The sequence below is a fragment of the Mobula hypostoma genome, chromosome 1, assembly GCF_963921235.1.
Source record: "Mobula hypostoma chromosome 1, sMobHyp1.1, whole genome shotgun sequence".
Taxonomy (NCBI): Eukaryota; Metazoa; Chordata; class Chondrichthyes; order Myliobatiformes; family Myliobatidae; genus Mobula; species Mobula hypostoma.
In genome coordinates this window covers 246,544,485-246,559,854 of record NC_086097.1, presented here as the reverse complement: position 1 = coordinate 246,559,854, position 15,370 = coordinate 246,544,485, and the positions used below count along the sequence as shown (strand labels likewise).

Genomic DNA, 15,370 nt, shown 5'->3' with positions numbered 1-15,370 from the left:
GATGTTTTATTAACGACTTATATTTTGGGTAGAAGGGTGGGTTGGCAATTTTGCAGACGACACAAAGGTTGGTGGTGTTGTAGATAGTGTAGAGGATTGTCGAAGATTGCAGAGACACATTGATAGGATGCAGAAGTGGGCTGAGAAGTGGCAGATGGAATTCAACCCGGAGAAGTGTGAGGTGGTACACTTCGGAAGGACAAACTCCAAGGCAGAGTACAAAGTAAATGGCAGGATACTTGGTAGTGCGGAGGAGCAGAGGGATCTGGGGATACATGTCCATAGATCCCTGAAAGTTGCCTCACAGGTAGATAGGGTAGTTAAGAAAGCTTATGGGGTGTTAGCTTTCATAAGTCGAGGGATAGAGTTTAAGAGTCACGGGTAATGATGCAGCTCAATAAAACTCTGGTTAGGCCACACTTGGAGTACTGTGTCCAGTTCTGGTCGCCTCACTATAGGAAGGATGTGGAAGCATTGGAAAGGGTACAGAGGAGATTTACCAGGATGCTGCCTGGTTTAGAGAGTATGCATTATGATCAGAGATTAAGGGAGCTAGGGCTTTACTCTTTGGAGAGAAGGAGGATGAGAGGAGACATGATAGTGGTATACAAGATATTAAGAGGAATAGGTAGAGTGGATAGCCAGCGCCTCTTCCCCAGGGCACCACTGCTCAATACAAGAGGGCATGGCTTTAAGGTAAGGGGTGGGAAGTTCAAGGGGGATATTAGAGGAAGGTTTTTTACTCAGAGAGTGGTTGATGCGTGGAATGCACTCCCTGAGTCAGTGGTGGAGGCAAATACACTTGTGAAATTTAAGAGACTACTAGACAGGTATATGGAGGAATTTAAGGTAGGGGGTTATATGGGATGCAGGGTTTGAGGGTCAGCACAACATTATGGGCCAAAGGGCCTGTACCGTGCTGTAGTATTCTATGTTCTATGTTCTATGATAAAACCCTGGTTAAACCACACTTGGAATATTGTTGTCAGTTCTGGTCCCCTCATTATAGGGAGGATGTGGAAGCTTTCGAATGGGTGTGGAGGAGATTTACTAGGATGCTGTCTGGATTAGAGAGCATGTCTTATGATGATAGGTTGAATGACCTTGGGCTTTTTGCTTTGGTGTGGAGGAGGATGAGAGATGATTTGATAGAGTTGTGCAAGATGATAAGAGACATAAGTCAAGTGGAGAGCCAGAGGCTTTTTCCCAGGGCAAAACTGGCTAATGCAAGAGGCCATAACTTTAAGGTGTTTGTTGGAATATCAGCGGTATTTCTTTTACACAGAGGGTAGTGAGTGTGTGGAATGCCCTGTGGTGGCGGTGCAGGCAGAGGACATCAGGGACATTTAAAGAACTCTTAGATAGGCACGTGGCTGATGGAAAAAATGGGAGCTCTGTAGGAGGGAAGGGTTAGATTGAAGCACAACAACTCCTCTTTCACTTCAGACAGCTGAAGAAGTTCGGCATGACTTTCGGCAGGACTATTTACAGGGTTCCATCAAGAACATCCTCTCTGGATGTGTCATCACCTGGTACGGGAACTGTACTACCCTCAATATGCAGGGCACTGCAGACAGCCCGGCACATCTGTGGACATGAACTTTCCTCTATTCAGGACATTTATAGCAGCAGGTGTGTAAAAAGGGCCCGAAGGATTATTGGGATCTCCAGCCACCCCAACCACAAACTGCTTCAGCTGCTACTGTCTGGCAAATGGTACCACAGCATTAAGGCCAGGACCAAAAGGCTCCGAGATAGCTTCTTTCACCAAGCCATCAGTCTTGTCAATACACATTGATCTGATTGCATATCTGACTGTATATACATGTATACAAAACAATTCTGTATACAATCTTAGTATTTTGGCAATATTGTCCCACATTTCCCCTCTTTATTGATGGTACATTGCGATGGAGACACAACATAAAGATTTTTACTCCCTTGGGTGTAAGAAATAAAATCAATAAATATGTCACCATATACAACATTTTGATTCATTTTCTTATGGGCACACGGACTTCAACTACTGCACAGAGTCTTGTCATCTTCAGAAGTTTTTGGATGACTCTGCCATAGTTGGATGCATCAGCAAGGAAGATGAGGCTGAGTACAGGTCTACGGTAGGAAATTTTGTCACATGGTGTGAGCAGAATTATCTGCAGTTTAATGTGAAAAAGACTAAGGAGCTGGTGGTAGACCTGAGGAGAGCTAAGGTACCGGTGACCCCTGTTTCCATCCAGGGGGTCAGTGCGGACATGGTGGAGGATTACAAATACCTGGGGATACGAATTCACAATAAACAGGACTGGTCAAAGAACACTGAGGCTGTCTACAAGAAAGGTCAGAGCCGTCTCTATTTCCTGAGGAGATTGAGGTCCTTTAACATCTGCCGGGCGATGCTGAGGATGTTCTACGAGTCTGTGGTGGCCAGTGCTATCATGTTTGCTGTTGTGTGCTGGGGCAGAAGGCTGAGGGTAGCAAACACCAACAGAATCAACAAACTCATCCGTAAGGCCAGTGATGTTGTGGGGATGGAACTGGACTCTCTGATGGTGGTGTCTGAAAAGAGGATGCTGTCTAAGTTGCATGCCATCTTGGTCAATGTCTCCCATCCACTACATAATGTACTGGTTGGGCACAGGAGTACATTCAGCCAGAGACTCATTCCACCAAGATGCAGCACAGAGCGTCATAGGAAGTCATTCCTGCCTGTGGCCATCAAACTTTACAACTCCTCCCTTGGAGGGTCAGACACCCTGAACCAATAGGCTGGTCCTGGACTTATTTCATAATTTACTGGCATAATTTACATATTACTATTTAACTATTTATGATTCTATTACTATTTATTATTTATGGTGCAACTGTAACGAAAACCAATTTCCCCCGGGATCAATAAAGTATGACTGTGACTATGACTATGATACTCAATAAGTTCATAAGAGAATAATAACTGGAACAGAATCAATGAAGGACCGCACCAACTTGGGCATTGAATTAGTGTACAAAAGACAACAGATTGTGCAAATACAAAAAGAAAGAAATAATAATAATAAATAAATAGCAATAAATATCAAGAACATGAGATGAAGAATCCTTGAAAGTGAGTCCATAGGTTGTGGGAACATTTCCATGATAGGGCAAGTGAAGTTGAGCGGAGTTATCCCCTTTGGTTCAAGACCCTGATGGTTGAGGGGTAATAGCTGTTCCTGATCCTGGTGGTGTGAATCCTGAATATCTTCCTCCTGATGGGAGGAGTGAGAAGACAGCATGCTCTGGGTGGTGGAGATCCTTGTTGTATTACTGTATGTCTCGCTGATCCTGTTTGATCTGTACCCTTAACCCTCGTCCAGGGCTGAATCCAAAGGTTCACTTATTGTCGAAGTTCGCATGTACAATACAACTCTGATATTTGTCTTCTCCAGATGTTCTGATTGCAGTATTTGTTAAATTTGTTGAATTTGGTTGAATTTATCAACCAAATTGATAATGAATACCAAATCTAAGCCAATTTCACTTTGCATGTTCAGATTCTAAGAATATTGATGTATCTGTCTCATTATTTATTTCAAATTACCTGAGGTATTTTTTCTGCCATTGGGTATTCAATTCAGGTTTTTTAACAAGTGAGTAATATAATATTAAAAAATTAAGATAAATATATTCCACATTTATTGAAAGGCATTTAATACCTAGTTTAATGTAGTCAAAAAACTATAGTTTTATTAGTTGAGTTTAATGAGATCACCAGGAAACACTTTGGAAACAATTCTTCAGATGAATGGACAAAGATTTCTGAATGCGTTAATGAGTGTAGTTCTGAGCATAATTGGAAGACTGGAAGTATTGTGTGGATAATGAAAAGAACTTCTATCATGAAAGAAAGCTTTACATTTGGAACAACACACATAAAGTGCTGGAGGAACTCAGTGGGTCAGGCAGCCTCCATGGAGGGGAATAAACAGTTGATGTTTCAGGCCGTGACCCTTCATCAGGAAGCAGTGGCAAATGGAAACAGTGAAAGTTAATAATTATGCAGGATGAGAAAGATATAGATACTGGGTCAGAGTTAGAATTATTGATACCAACATCTCCTTAGTTCTTCTGGAAAAAGATGTCAATTGATTCACTTTGGAAGGTCAAATTTGAAGACAGAATATAGGGTTCGTGGCAAGATTCTTAGCAGTGTGGAGAAGTAGAGTGGTCTTGGGGTCCAGGTCTCACTCAAAGTTGTCATACAAGTTGATATAGAATTTAAATTTAAATTTGAATTTATTTACATCTTCCATCAATCCTGCAACGGGAGGGTGTAAAACTCTTTGCGTTATAACTCTGTTGCATTGTACAGACATGCGAATTTGTAAGTCTAATAGCTTGCAGAAAGAACCTGCCCAGTAGCCTGTTGGTCCTGGCTTTCACGCCACAGTACCATTTGCCAGACGGAAGCATCTGAAACAGTTTATGGTTGGGGTGACTGGTGTCCCTGATGATGTTCCAGGCTTTCTTTATGCACCTGCTGCTATAAATGTCCTCAGTGGAGGGAAGTTCACATCCATAGATATGCTGGGCTGTCTGTATCACTCTCTGCAGTGCCCAGCCATCAAGGTTGGTGCAGTTTCCGTACCAGGTGGTGATACAACCAGTCAGGATGCTCTCAGTGGTGCCCCTGTGGAAGGCCTTGAGGATTTGGGGGCTCATGTCGAACTTCTTCAGTCGCCTGAAGTGGAAGAGACGCTGTTGTGCTTTTTTTTTGCTGTTCATGCAGTTCAACAGGCTGGTCCTGATAAAGGGTCTTGGCCCGAAAGGTATTGCTGTGGATTTCCAATATCTGCAGAATCTCTAGTGTTTATTATTTTGTCTCCCTTACAATTCTGACGAACCTAAAACATTGACTCTGTTTCCTTCCCAAAGGAGTGGGAAGTATTTCCCACACCTGCAGAATCTCTAGCGATTATGCTTTCTCATATTTTCCAGCTTTGCTATTTTATTCCTCTTTTTTTCTTTGATTCAGACATCAGAATGGATAGCTAACCAAAAATAAATCTGAACTCAAAAGATTCTCTGGATCATGAGTTCCCAACATGGGGTCCATGGACCCCTTGGTTAATGGTAAGGCTCAATGGCAACCCTTGGTGTAGATGTTAGAAATCACCAAACACACACACATACACACACACACACACACACACACACACACACACACACACACACACACACACACACACAGTGCCAGGAGAACTCAACAGGTCAGGCAGCATCTATAGAGGGGAATAAATAGTTGGTGTTTTGAACTGAGCTGAGACGCTTCATCAGGACACCTGAACTTTTGAATGGCAGTGTAGTTGATAGAAAAGCAAGTTTAATTGTTGCTGTCCCATTTCAGGAAATAAATTTTCTTCATTTTAATCGTCACTTTGGTCACCTTTAAAATAAAGCTTTCTTTGCAATAATTGCAGAAACAATATTGAAGTATTATTGTAAACATGAGAAAATCTGCAGGTGCTGGAAATCCAGAGCAACTCACACAAAATGCTGGAGGAACTCAGCGGGTCAGTCAACTGTGGGTAATTACTTACAGAATTATTGCCAGATTCAAATTCATTGATTTGTACATGGAAACCCTCAGCAAGATGCAGTGTTTGCATTAACAATCAGCACAACCTAAGGATATGCCAAGGGGCAGCTCACAAGTGTTGCCACACATTCCAGCGCCAACATAACATGCCCACAATGTTCAGAACAACACAAGCAACAACAGTACCAGAACCACAGCCACTAAACAACAACAGCAAAACAATCCCCTTTCCTCCCTTGCATCCTCCCGCACACACCCCCAGAGAGACAGCCACATTAATGGTCAGCAGATCCAAAAGACAAACGAGGGCAGAATTTCCATTAGATAACTTATTAATAGATTTTGATTAACTTACAATTGGTGAGACATTGCTGATCTCTTCTAAAAATTTTATTTTTAAAATGTTGTCTTAACTTAACAACTTGCCATTCCATTTTTCAGAGTATCTGCATTAATATTTCTTTCTTTCTGAGTAGTAAAGTATGTATTGAACCATGTGAATTCAGAGTACTTGTAGGATTTTAAAGGGTCACCTAAAGGTTAACAATTTATCACAGGCAAGGTTGGGTCCTAGCTTTGTGTGTAAAGGACCTTTGCATGCTAATTTGAAGTAATTTGAGCTGACAAAACAGAGCTTGTCAAAACAGGATCTCATTAAGTGTTGTTTTTGTGCATTTCCACTTGTACATGGTTGAATGAAGTTTAGTAGATGTACAGACTGTATAAAGTTAAGTAATTATGAATGAAGTCTCTATTGCTGATTCAACATTCTTGGGAAATGATCACCATCCAAAAGAGGAATTTGTGTTTGAGAGTGCGAATAAGACCAGGTCTGTGGGACTTGTATTCTGCATACGGCAGGGAAAGCCAGTTCTTTGCATCTTTTTGGAAGAATTGCTGGTAATCTTTTGTTGGTCAGCATAATTTGTAGTTGCACATTTTACTGATATAGCGAGGGAAATGATGTTCCCCCATGCACGAGAAGGTAACTGAAACAGAACTTTGAATGAATGCAGTTTCGAAACTGGAAACGATGAATTATTAGCATAGCCTTCAAATTACAGTTGGAAAATTTTGTGCTCAAGTTGGTAAAATGGTCTTGTAGAAATAAATATTACTTGTATTCTTTATCAATTGCTTTTTCCTTAAACTTAAACTTGCTTATACTCGAGAGCAGGAAGAGAAATAACAACCAAACTAAGACCTCATTGTATATCATAAACACATGAAATTATGCAGATACTGGAAACCCAGAGTAATACACACAAGTCTGCTTTGAGAACTTGCCACAATGATGAATCAGAATCAGAAAAAAAATTAATTACACCGGCATATGTCGTTAAATTTGTTAACTTTGTGGCAGCAGTACAATACAATGCAATGCACGATAATATAGAGAAAAATGCAACTGTGAATTACAGTTAGTATACACACTAAATAGTTAAATTAAATACAAAATGCAAAAAAATAGGACATTTAAAGAAAGTAATGAGGTAATGTTCATGTATTCAATGTCCACTCAGAAATTGGATGACAGAAAGGAAGAAGCTGTTCCTGAATTGTTGAGTATGTGCCTTCAGGCTTCAGGCTTTTGTAGCTCCTTCCTCATAGTAGCAATGAGAAGAGGGCATGTCCTGGGTGGGGCAGGTCCTCGATGATGGATGCTGCCTCTCTGAGGCACCACTTCTTGAAGATGACCTGGATACTATGGAGGCATAAGACATTGGTGAGGCCTAATTTGGTGTACTGTGTGCAATTTTTTCACCTACCTACGGAAAAGATGTAATAAGGTTGAAAGAGTACAGAGAAAATTTACAAGGATGTTGCCGGGTCTGTAGGACCTCAGTTATAAGGAAAGATTGAATAGATCAGGGCTTTATTCCTTAGAACGTAAAAGATTGAGAGGAGATTTGATTGAGATGTACACAATTATGAGGGGTATAGATAGGATAAATGCAGGCAGGCTTTTTCCTCTAAGGTTGGGTGGGATTACAACCAGAGATCTTAGGTTAAGGGTGAAAAGTTTAAGGGGAACATGAGGAGAATCTTCTTCACTCAGAGGGTTGTGAGAGTGTGGAAGGAGCTGCCAGCATAAGTGGTGCATGTGAGCTCGATTTCCACGTTACAGTGGCTTGGGTAGATACATGGATGGTAGGGTATGGAGGACTATGGTCCTGGTGCAGGTCGATGGGAGTAGGCAATTTAATTGGTTTTGGTAAGGACTAGAAGGGTTGAAGGACCTGTACTTTTATGTAACTTGTGATGGCCTCATTGTGGCAAATTCTACTGTCACGATGTGGGGACTCTCAGGTTGGAGGAGAAATACTTCATATTCCATCTGGGTAGCTTCCAAGCTGACGGCACGAACATTAATTCTTTAACTTCCAGTGTGTTTGAGTGTTGTAGTAACACTGAGTGTAAAAATATATTTTAAGGAATGTGCCCACCATTGGTTATTGGTAATTGAGTAGTGGAGTTGTGGTGCACGCAGGAATGTTTAGGAATGATTGGGATTTTGGAATTTGTCAGTAGCTGGGATTTTTTACTATTTGCATTAACATGGGCTGTGTATTTGTGCCTGGTCTTACTTATGAATTAAAGGATTCAAAGTACATGTATTATCCAAGTATGCATGCAGTATACAACCCTGAGATTCGCCTTCCTCAAAGACAGCCACAAAACAAGAAAATTATAGAACCCATTCAAAGGAAAACATTGCCCCCCCACAAGATGCACAAAAATTTGCGCAGGCGGTAACAAGAACATTTACCCCCCCCACGTGCAAAAAGCAAATCATGCAAACAGCAACAAGAAAGAACGAGTGAAAACACAGAATTTAAAACTCAAAATCAAAGAGTCCATATACAGTTCAGCTTACTTTTCCTTATCTGCAGGCCAGCCTGATTCAAAGTTACCCAAAAATAGCAACAGAATATAGAGTGACCAGGATCTACAGCCCCAAACACAAACTACAGACCATCTTCCAACAGTATTGAGGGTGGGGGGGGAGGGGGGGTGGGAGAGGGAGAGAGAGAGAGAGAGAGAGAGAGAGAGAGGGAGAGAGAGAGAGAGAGAGAGCGAGCAATATCAAATGCAGGAACCTACCACCTACCCTTGGGAGCAGTGAGTGAGAAGGGGAGAGAGAGAATCACACGCTGACACCTTCCTCTGACAACAGTGAGTGAGAGGCTGGTAGACAGCACTGAACATTCAATCGCCTTCCACACCTACTTGCCACATCTATAAGCTTCTCGATCTCAAGGCGATTTATTAGGAAGGGAACGATGAAAAATAGCAGATAAGGTGTTGACCACAGCTAATACTTGTGATCGATTTCCAGAACAACCTGATAGATATAGAAGTTTATGGTATACAAGATACATTTTGGCTCACCCAGTTTATATCATCCACCAAATACACTAACCCTCCATTTACCCCATTTTTTCCCAAATTTTACATATATTCTTATCTACTCTCCCTAGATTCAACCACTCACCTACACACCGGAGACCATAAGACATAGGAGCAGAATTAGGCAATTTGGCCCATCCAGTCTGCTCCACCATTCAATCACGGCTGATCCTTTTTTTCCCTTTTCCTGGCCTTCTCCCCCTAACTTTTGTCCAATGAAGAACTGATCAAGCTCTGCTTTAAAAACACCCAACGACCTGGCCTCCACAGCTGCCTCTGGTAACACATTCCACAAATTCACCACCCTCTGGCTAAAGTAATTTTTCTGCATCTCTGTTTTAAATGGACGCCCCTCTATCCTGAGGCTGTGCCCTCTTGTCCTAGACTCTCCCACCATGGGAAACAGTCTTTCCACATCTACCCTTTCTGGGCCTTTCGACATTCAAAAGGTTTCAATGAGATCCCCCCTCATCCTTCTAAATTCCAGCAAATACAGACGCAGAGCTATCAAATGTTCCTCGTGTGGTAACCCTTTCATTCCCGGAATCATCCTTGTGAAGCTCCTCTGAACATTCTTCAATGCCAGCACATCTTTTTTTAGAAGAGGAGCCCAAAACTGTTCACAGTGCTCAAGATGAGGCCTCACCAGTGCCTTATTAAGCCTCAGCATCTCATCCCTGCTCTTGGTATTTTACAGTGGCCAGTTATTCTACCAATATGCACGTCTATAGGATATCAGATGAAACCAGACAATTTTACTTATTTTATTTAGGGATCCATCAGCATAATAGGCTTTTCTGGCCCAACAAGACTGCACCACCAATTACACCCATGAGGGATACAGATGGGGTAAATGCATGCAGGCTTTTTCCAGTGAGGTTGCGTGAGCGGGACTGGAACTTGGAGGTTATGGGTTAAGGGTGAAAGGTGAAATATTTTAGGAGAACCTCAAAGGGTGGTGAGAGTGTGCTGGTGAGAGCCAGCGGAAGTGGTGGATGTGAGTTCATTTTCAACATTTAAGTGTACGTAGATGGGAGGGTTATGGAGGGCTATGTTCCAGGTGTGGGTTGATGGGACTAGGCAGAATAGCAGTTTGGCACAGACTAGATGGGCTGAAGAGCCTGTTTCTGTGCTGTGGAGCTCCATGACTCTATGAATGAAAGTCATGAGCAACTGGCTCTGGAGCACACTGGCACTTGTTTCTCACACTGCAAGTTTGATGGGTTATTGAATTCCTAGACTTTAATGAGGAGATTGTAATTGTCTTGCTTTTATTGTGATTTTACCTGTATTTTGCAGGCATTTAAGACAAAGGACGGATACCTGGTGGTTGGAACTGGAAATGATCAGCAGTTTGCAATTGTTTGTAAGGTAAAGTGTTTTCTTTCAAGTTGCTTGGTGCTTAATTGGGAAGAAGCTTCATTTGTGAGAACTTGGTCAAGAGTCACTGCAGGAACAATCAAAGACCGTAGGACACAGGAGCAGATCTTGGCCATTCACCCTTCTTCACTCAGAGGGCAGTGTGAGCGTGGTTGAGCTGCTAGCGTAAGTGGTGGATGTGGGTTTGATCATAGCAAATAAAACAAAAATAATACTGAGCACATGAGTTGTAGAGTTCTTGAAAGTGAGTCTGTAAAGTTGAGGTGAATGAAGTTATCTACTTTGGTTCAAGAGTTTAAAAGGTAATAACTGTTCCTGAACCTGGTGGCATGGGACCTGAGGCTCCTGTACCTCCTGCACAGTGGCAGCAGTGAGAAGAGGCATGGCCTGGATGGTGGATGTCCTTGATTATGAATCAGTGGGAATTGAAACCCAATCGTTGACCACTGGTGCTATAAAGCATTGTGCTAACCAGTACACTACCCTACCGCAATTCTACATGACCCTGCCTTTCTTATATCAAAGTGATTCATGAAAGGTTTTTCAGTTCGTCAAAACAATTTAAGTGGTACTTGGTCTTCGTTGTGCAGTCAGAATTCAAAATGTAGTAGTTAAATTTAAGAAGATAACAATGAATTTTATGCATATTGTAGTTAATCATTAATGTTTTCTAGATCTTATCATTACCTGCTTTAAGTGAAGAACCCAGGTACAAGACAAACAAGCTCCGAGTTCAGAACAGAGGAGATCTAATTGATGTTCTGAGTGCAAGGTTAGTCCTAAGCTCGGACAGTCATTGTGGTCAATAGTGCACATTTTAAGGAAGTAGCTATTCAAGTTTGGAGGATTCTGCATCATTGAGAGCTGACTTTGGGATTGATTGTGAGCATAAGAATTCATGGTGCTTTTAAGAGCCTAAGATGTTGTACGACACAAAATGCACTATATTGATGAAACATGCTGAAATTTGGAAGAATGAATACGTGACCTATTGAGACGTAATACAGAATTGCATAATGTATTACAAGCATACAAGACATTACAGAACTTAACACATCTGGTAAGATGATGGCATGCTTAGTCGCAGCGGCCTCTCCAGGTCCAACAAATAGTGCAAGTGCTTGTCTTAAACATTTTTCATGTGATTGCAAGACGCTATTGGATACTGGTACTACAGAACACTGTAAGTCCCGTTCATTGGTTCTGTGGTGAGACAGATGGCGGGGAAGCTGAGTGGCCTTGGTTGTTGCACAGACCATGCCCTCATGCTGCATTCTCGTCTGTTACAGCCACCCAGAGGAGGAGGTGCTTGAGGCAGTGCAGAAGAGAACAGTGGTGCACAGGGCACGCTAATATCTGTGCTGGGTTGGGGCCTGACCCCTTCAGGCTAATCGCTGGGAGAGCTCTCTATATTCACTCCTGGAAGACAAGCTGGAATTCCTTTAGCTATGGCTGAGCCAGGAGAGATGAGAAACTGCTACACGCATGTTCTTGCAGAAAACTGGCTTCAGGACAACATACCCTGTTGGTTTGTCTCTTAAGCCCCTGCCACTCAGAGATTTGTGCTAATATTATTTTGTGACTATATGTGCTGTTTGTGACTGTAGATCTATATTTTTCACTATAGTCCCAAAGAAACAATGCTTCGTTTAGCTGTACACAGGTGTATGGTTCAGTGATAATTCAACTTGAACTTAACAGGTTAGATGCTCAGCAGAACTATGGTACATACTGTCAGAATAACATATCATCTGGTTCCTTAAGGTTGTTATAGCCAGGGGTGGTTATGGGGATAAGCACCCACTTTTTATTAAATGCTCCCAATGGCATGCACCTCAAATAGCCTCTGACAACCAAGTCCAGGACTTTGCGTGTGGCTTAGCAACTAAGCCCGGCAGAATTGTTTCTACTGACAGGAGAAGAGGCAAAGGCGAGTTAGTGGATTCTTAAAACCAGTCACTTCGGGCAGATGGGCCCCTTCAGCTATGGGTTGGCAGCTCATCTAGGAGAAGGAAAACTCTGATCTCAAATCTCCACTGCTTTGCATCTATACCCACTCATGGGGAAAGCTTTGGGAGTAAATCCCAAGGAAAAATCAGAAGCTGGAATCTCTTAGGCAGTCCTACGTTGATTTCAATTCTGACTGGCAACCCCTGTGATGCTGTAGGTGCCAAACTATATAGGTCCCTGCCGTTCCTTTAGGCTCATCAGCTGTGTGGAGAGGGAGAGCCTGCTACACAGGCGATAGCTTGCTCTCCACTTCATACTACCCAGGCTTACGTATAATGTAGAGAACTGGGACACAATATCCAAGGTTGACCTCGATCCAGCGGAGGGCCTCAAACGAATCATCCATTTAAGGAAGAGTTGATGAGCAGTGTGTTCTCCCAGAGGATCGTGAACCTTTGAAATTCTTAAACCCGGAGAACAATTGAGTCATTAAATATATAAAGGCTGAAACAGACTGCCTATTGTTTCATAGAAGAATGTTGTTGTGAGATGTTACAGTAGATTAGGGCGTAGAATTGTTATGTTTCTTGTAGTTTATCTTTCCTATATTTGCTTTTACTCTTATATAATCACCTTTCTATGTGCAGTTGATCAGTAAATTTTCCAGTAATTGTAGTATAGCTGATTCTGTATTTTTCTGTACTTCACTCATCCTCTTCTCCCCTTCTGCCAGTTTCACCTATCACCTCCCCCATTTTCTTACACTGACTTCTCTTTCTTTCCGGTCCTGATGAAGCTTCTTGGCCCGAAACATCGTCTGTTTGCTCTTTTCCATTGATGCTGCCTGGCCTGCATTTTGTGTGTGTTGCTTTGGATTTCCAGCATCTGTAGATTTTCTTGTGTTTGTATCACTGGTCATTGTTATCTTTTCAGTCAGTGCTAGTATTTGTAGAGGACGACCCCACTACTTCCTCATTCTCTGCTCTGCTGTTCTTTTTTGTTCTGGTAACACTAAATAAAACAACAAGCAACAAGCAAAAGCTTTATGTCTCATTCTTGACTTCCTAACCTCTGGATCACAAAAACGTCAGGATCCAAAAGTGAACAGGCAGGACAGTGGAGTTGAGGCAAAGCTCTGATCAGCTGTGAACTCATTGAATGCTGGATAAGGCTATCTTGAGACCAGAGGACACAGAGGGGCATGGAGGGGCATTCATTTAGAATGGAGATGAGGAGGAATTTCTTTAGCAAGAGGGTAGTGAATTTGTGGAATTCATTGCCACAGGTGGCTGTGTAGGCCAAGTCATTAGATATATTTAAGGTAGAAGTTGATAGATTTTTGATTAGTCAGGGCATGAAGAGACATGGGAAGAAATTTTGAAAGGGATAGATAAAATAGAAATAGAAAAGTTGTTTCCATTAGTAGGTGAGACTAGAACTAGGGGACATTGCCTCAAGATTCAGGGTAGAAGATTTAGGATGGAGATGAGGAGAAACTGAGAGAGTGGTGAATCTGTGGAATTCTCTGCCCAGGGAAGCAGTTGAGGCTTCTTCACGAAATATATTTAAAATACAGTTAGATTTTTACATATTGGGGGAATTAAGGGTTATGGGGAAAAGGCAGGTAGATGGAGCTGAGTTTACGGACAGATCAGCCCTGATCTTATTGAATGACAGGGCAGGCTCGATGGGCTGGATGGCCGACACCTGCTCCTGTTTCTTATCTTCTTATGTAAATCAGGAGATTGGGGCTGAGAGGGAAAATGGATCAGCCATGATGAAATGGCAGAGAAGGTTCAGTGGCCAAATGGCCTAATTCTGCTCCTGTATCTTACAGTCTTATGGTCAGTACTTGTGTTCTTATGTCTCCAACCGCAACCTGAAGTTGAATTTGCCTGACTACACTGGGCACGAATCAAGAGTTTTGTGACAGTCAGGTTTACCAGTTCAATACTCAATGTACCAGTGCTATGCTTGTCACTCATTCTGCACTAAAATAAGAGCATTTAATGGCATAATGATGGCCATTTGGTTATACAAGATAATAGTTTTATTGAGTACAACAGCCTAAGTTCAAAGTTCAAAGTACATTTGTTATCAAAATACCATATGTTTACAAGGATGTTGCCTGGATTGGGGAGTATGCTTTATGAGAATAGGTTGAGTGAACTTGGCCTTTTCTCCTTGGAGCGACGGAGGATGAGAGGTGACCTGATAGAGGTGTATAAGGTAATGAGAGGCATTGATCGTATGGATAGTGAGAGGCTTTTTCCCAGGGCTGAAATGGCTTAGCATGAGAGGACATAGTTCTAAGGTGCTTAGAAGTAGGTACAGAGGAGATGTCAGGAGTAAGTTTTTACGCAGAGAGTGGTGAGTGCATGGAATGGGCTGCCGGCGGCAGTGGTGGAGGCGGAAATGATAGAGTCTTTTAAGAGACTCCTGGATAGGAACATGGAGCTTAGAAAAATATAGGGCTATGGGTAATCCTCGTTAGTTCTACGGTAAGGACATGTTCGGCACAGCTTTCTGGGCTGAAGGGGCTGTATTGTGCTGTTTTCTATGTTTATATACAACTCTGAAGTTTAATTTTTTTTTGTGGCATACTCAATAAATCCAATAACCATAATAATAAATAATCAATGAAAGACAGCATAATCTCAATGTACACACAGAGTGCAAAAGGCAACAAACTCTTCCAATATAAAAAGAGAGAAATAATAATAAATAAATATTGAGAACATATTGAGATGGTTGAGGGGTAATAACTGTTGAGAACATATTGAGATGGTTGAGGGGTAATAACTGTTCCTGAAAGACTTGAAATCATAGAAAGACTTAGTTTGACTGGATATGGAGAGGATGTTTCTTATAATTCAAGTTCAGTTTTATTGACATCTGACTGTACATATATAAAACCAAATGAAACAATGTTCCTCTGGACCACATTACACCCACAATACATATATCACACACAGCACATAAAACAAAATAAGTTAATAAAATATAATTCAAAATGCATGTGAAGTGTGCATGCAGCACAGATAAACAGTAAAT

The 15,370-nt window shown here is 41.8% G+C and overlaps 1 protein-coding gene across 5 annotated transcripts in view; it reads left to right on the top strand.

Moving 5' to 3' along the window:
* Nucleotides 1–15,370, top strand: part of sugct (succinyl-CoA:glutarate-CoA transferase) — a 563,356-nt gene that overhangs the window by 210,526 nt on the left and 337,460 nt on the right. For all 5 annotated transcript variants that reach the window (XR_010020283.1, XM_063066726.1, XM_063066693.1 and 2 more), the window contains exons 10-11: nt 10,286–10,357; nt 11,041–11,138. Coding sequence is in view for 4 of the 5 variants with exons in the window: in XM_063066726.1 (XP_062922796.1) it covers nt 10,286–10,357; nt 11,041–11,138 (170 nt within the window). In the remaining variant the exon portion in view is untranslated. The remainder of the gene's footprint in view (nt 1–10,285; nt 10,358–11,040; nt 11,139–15,370) is intronic.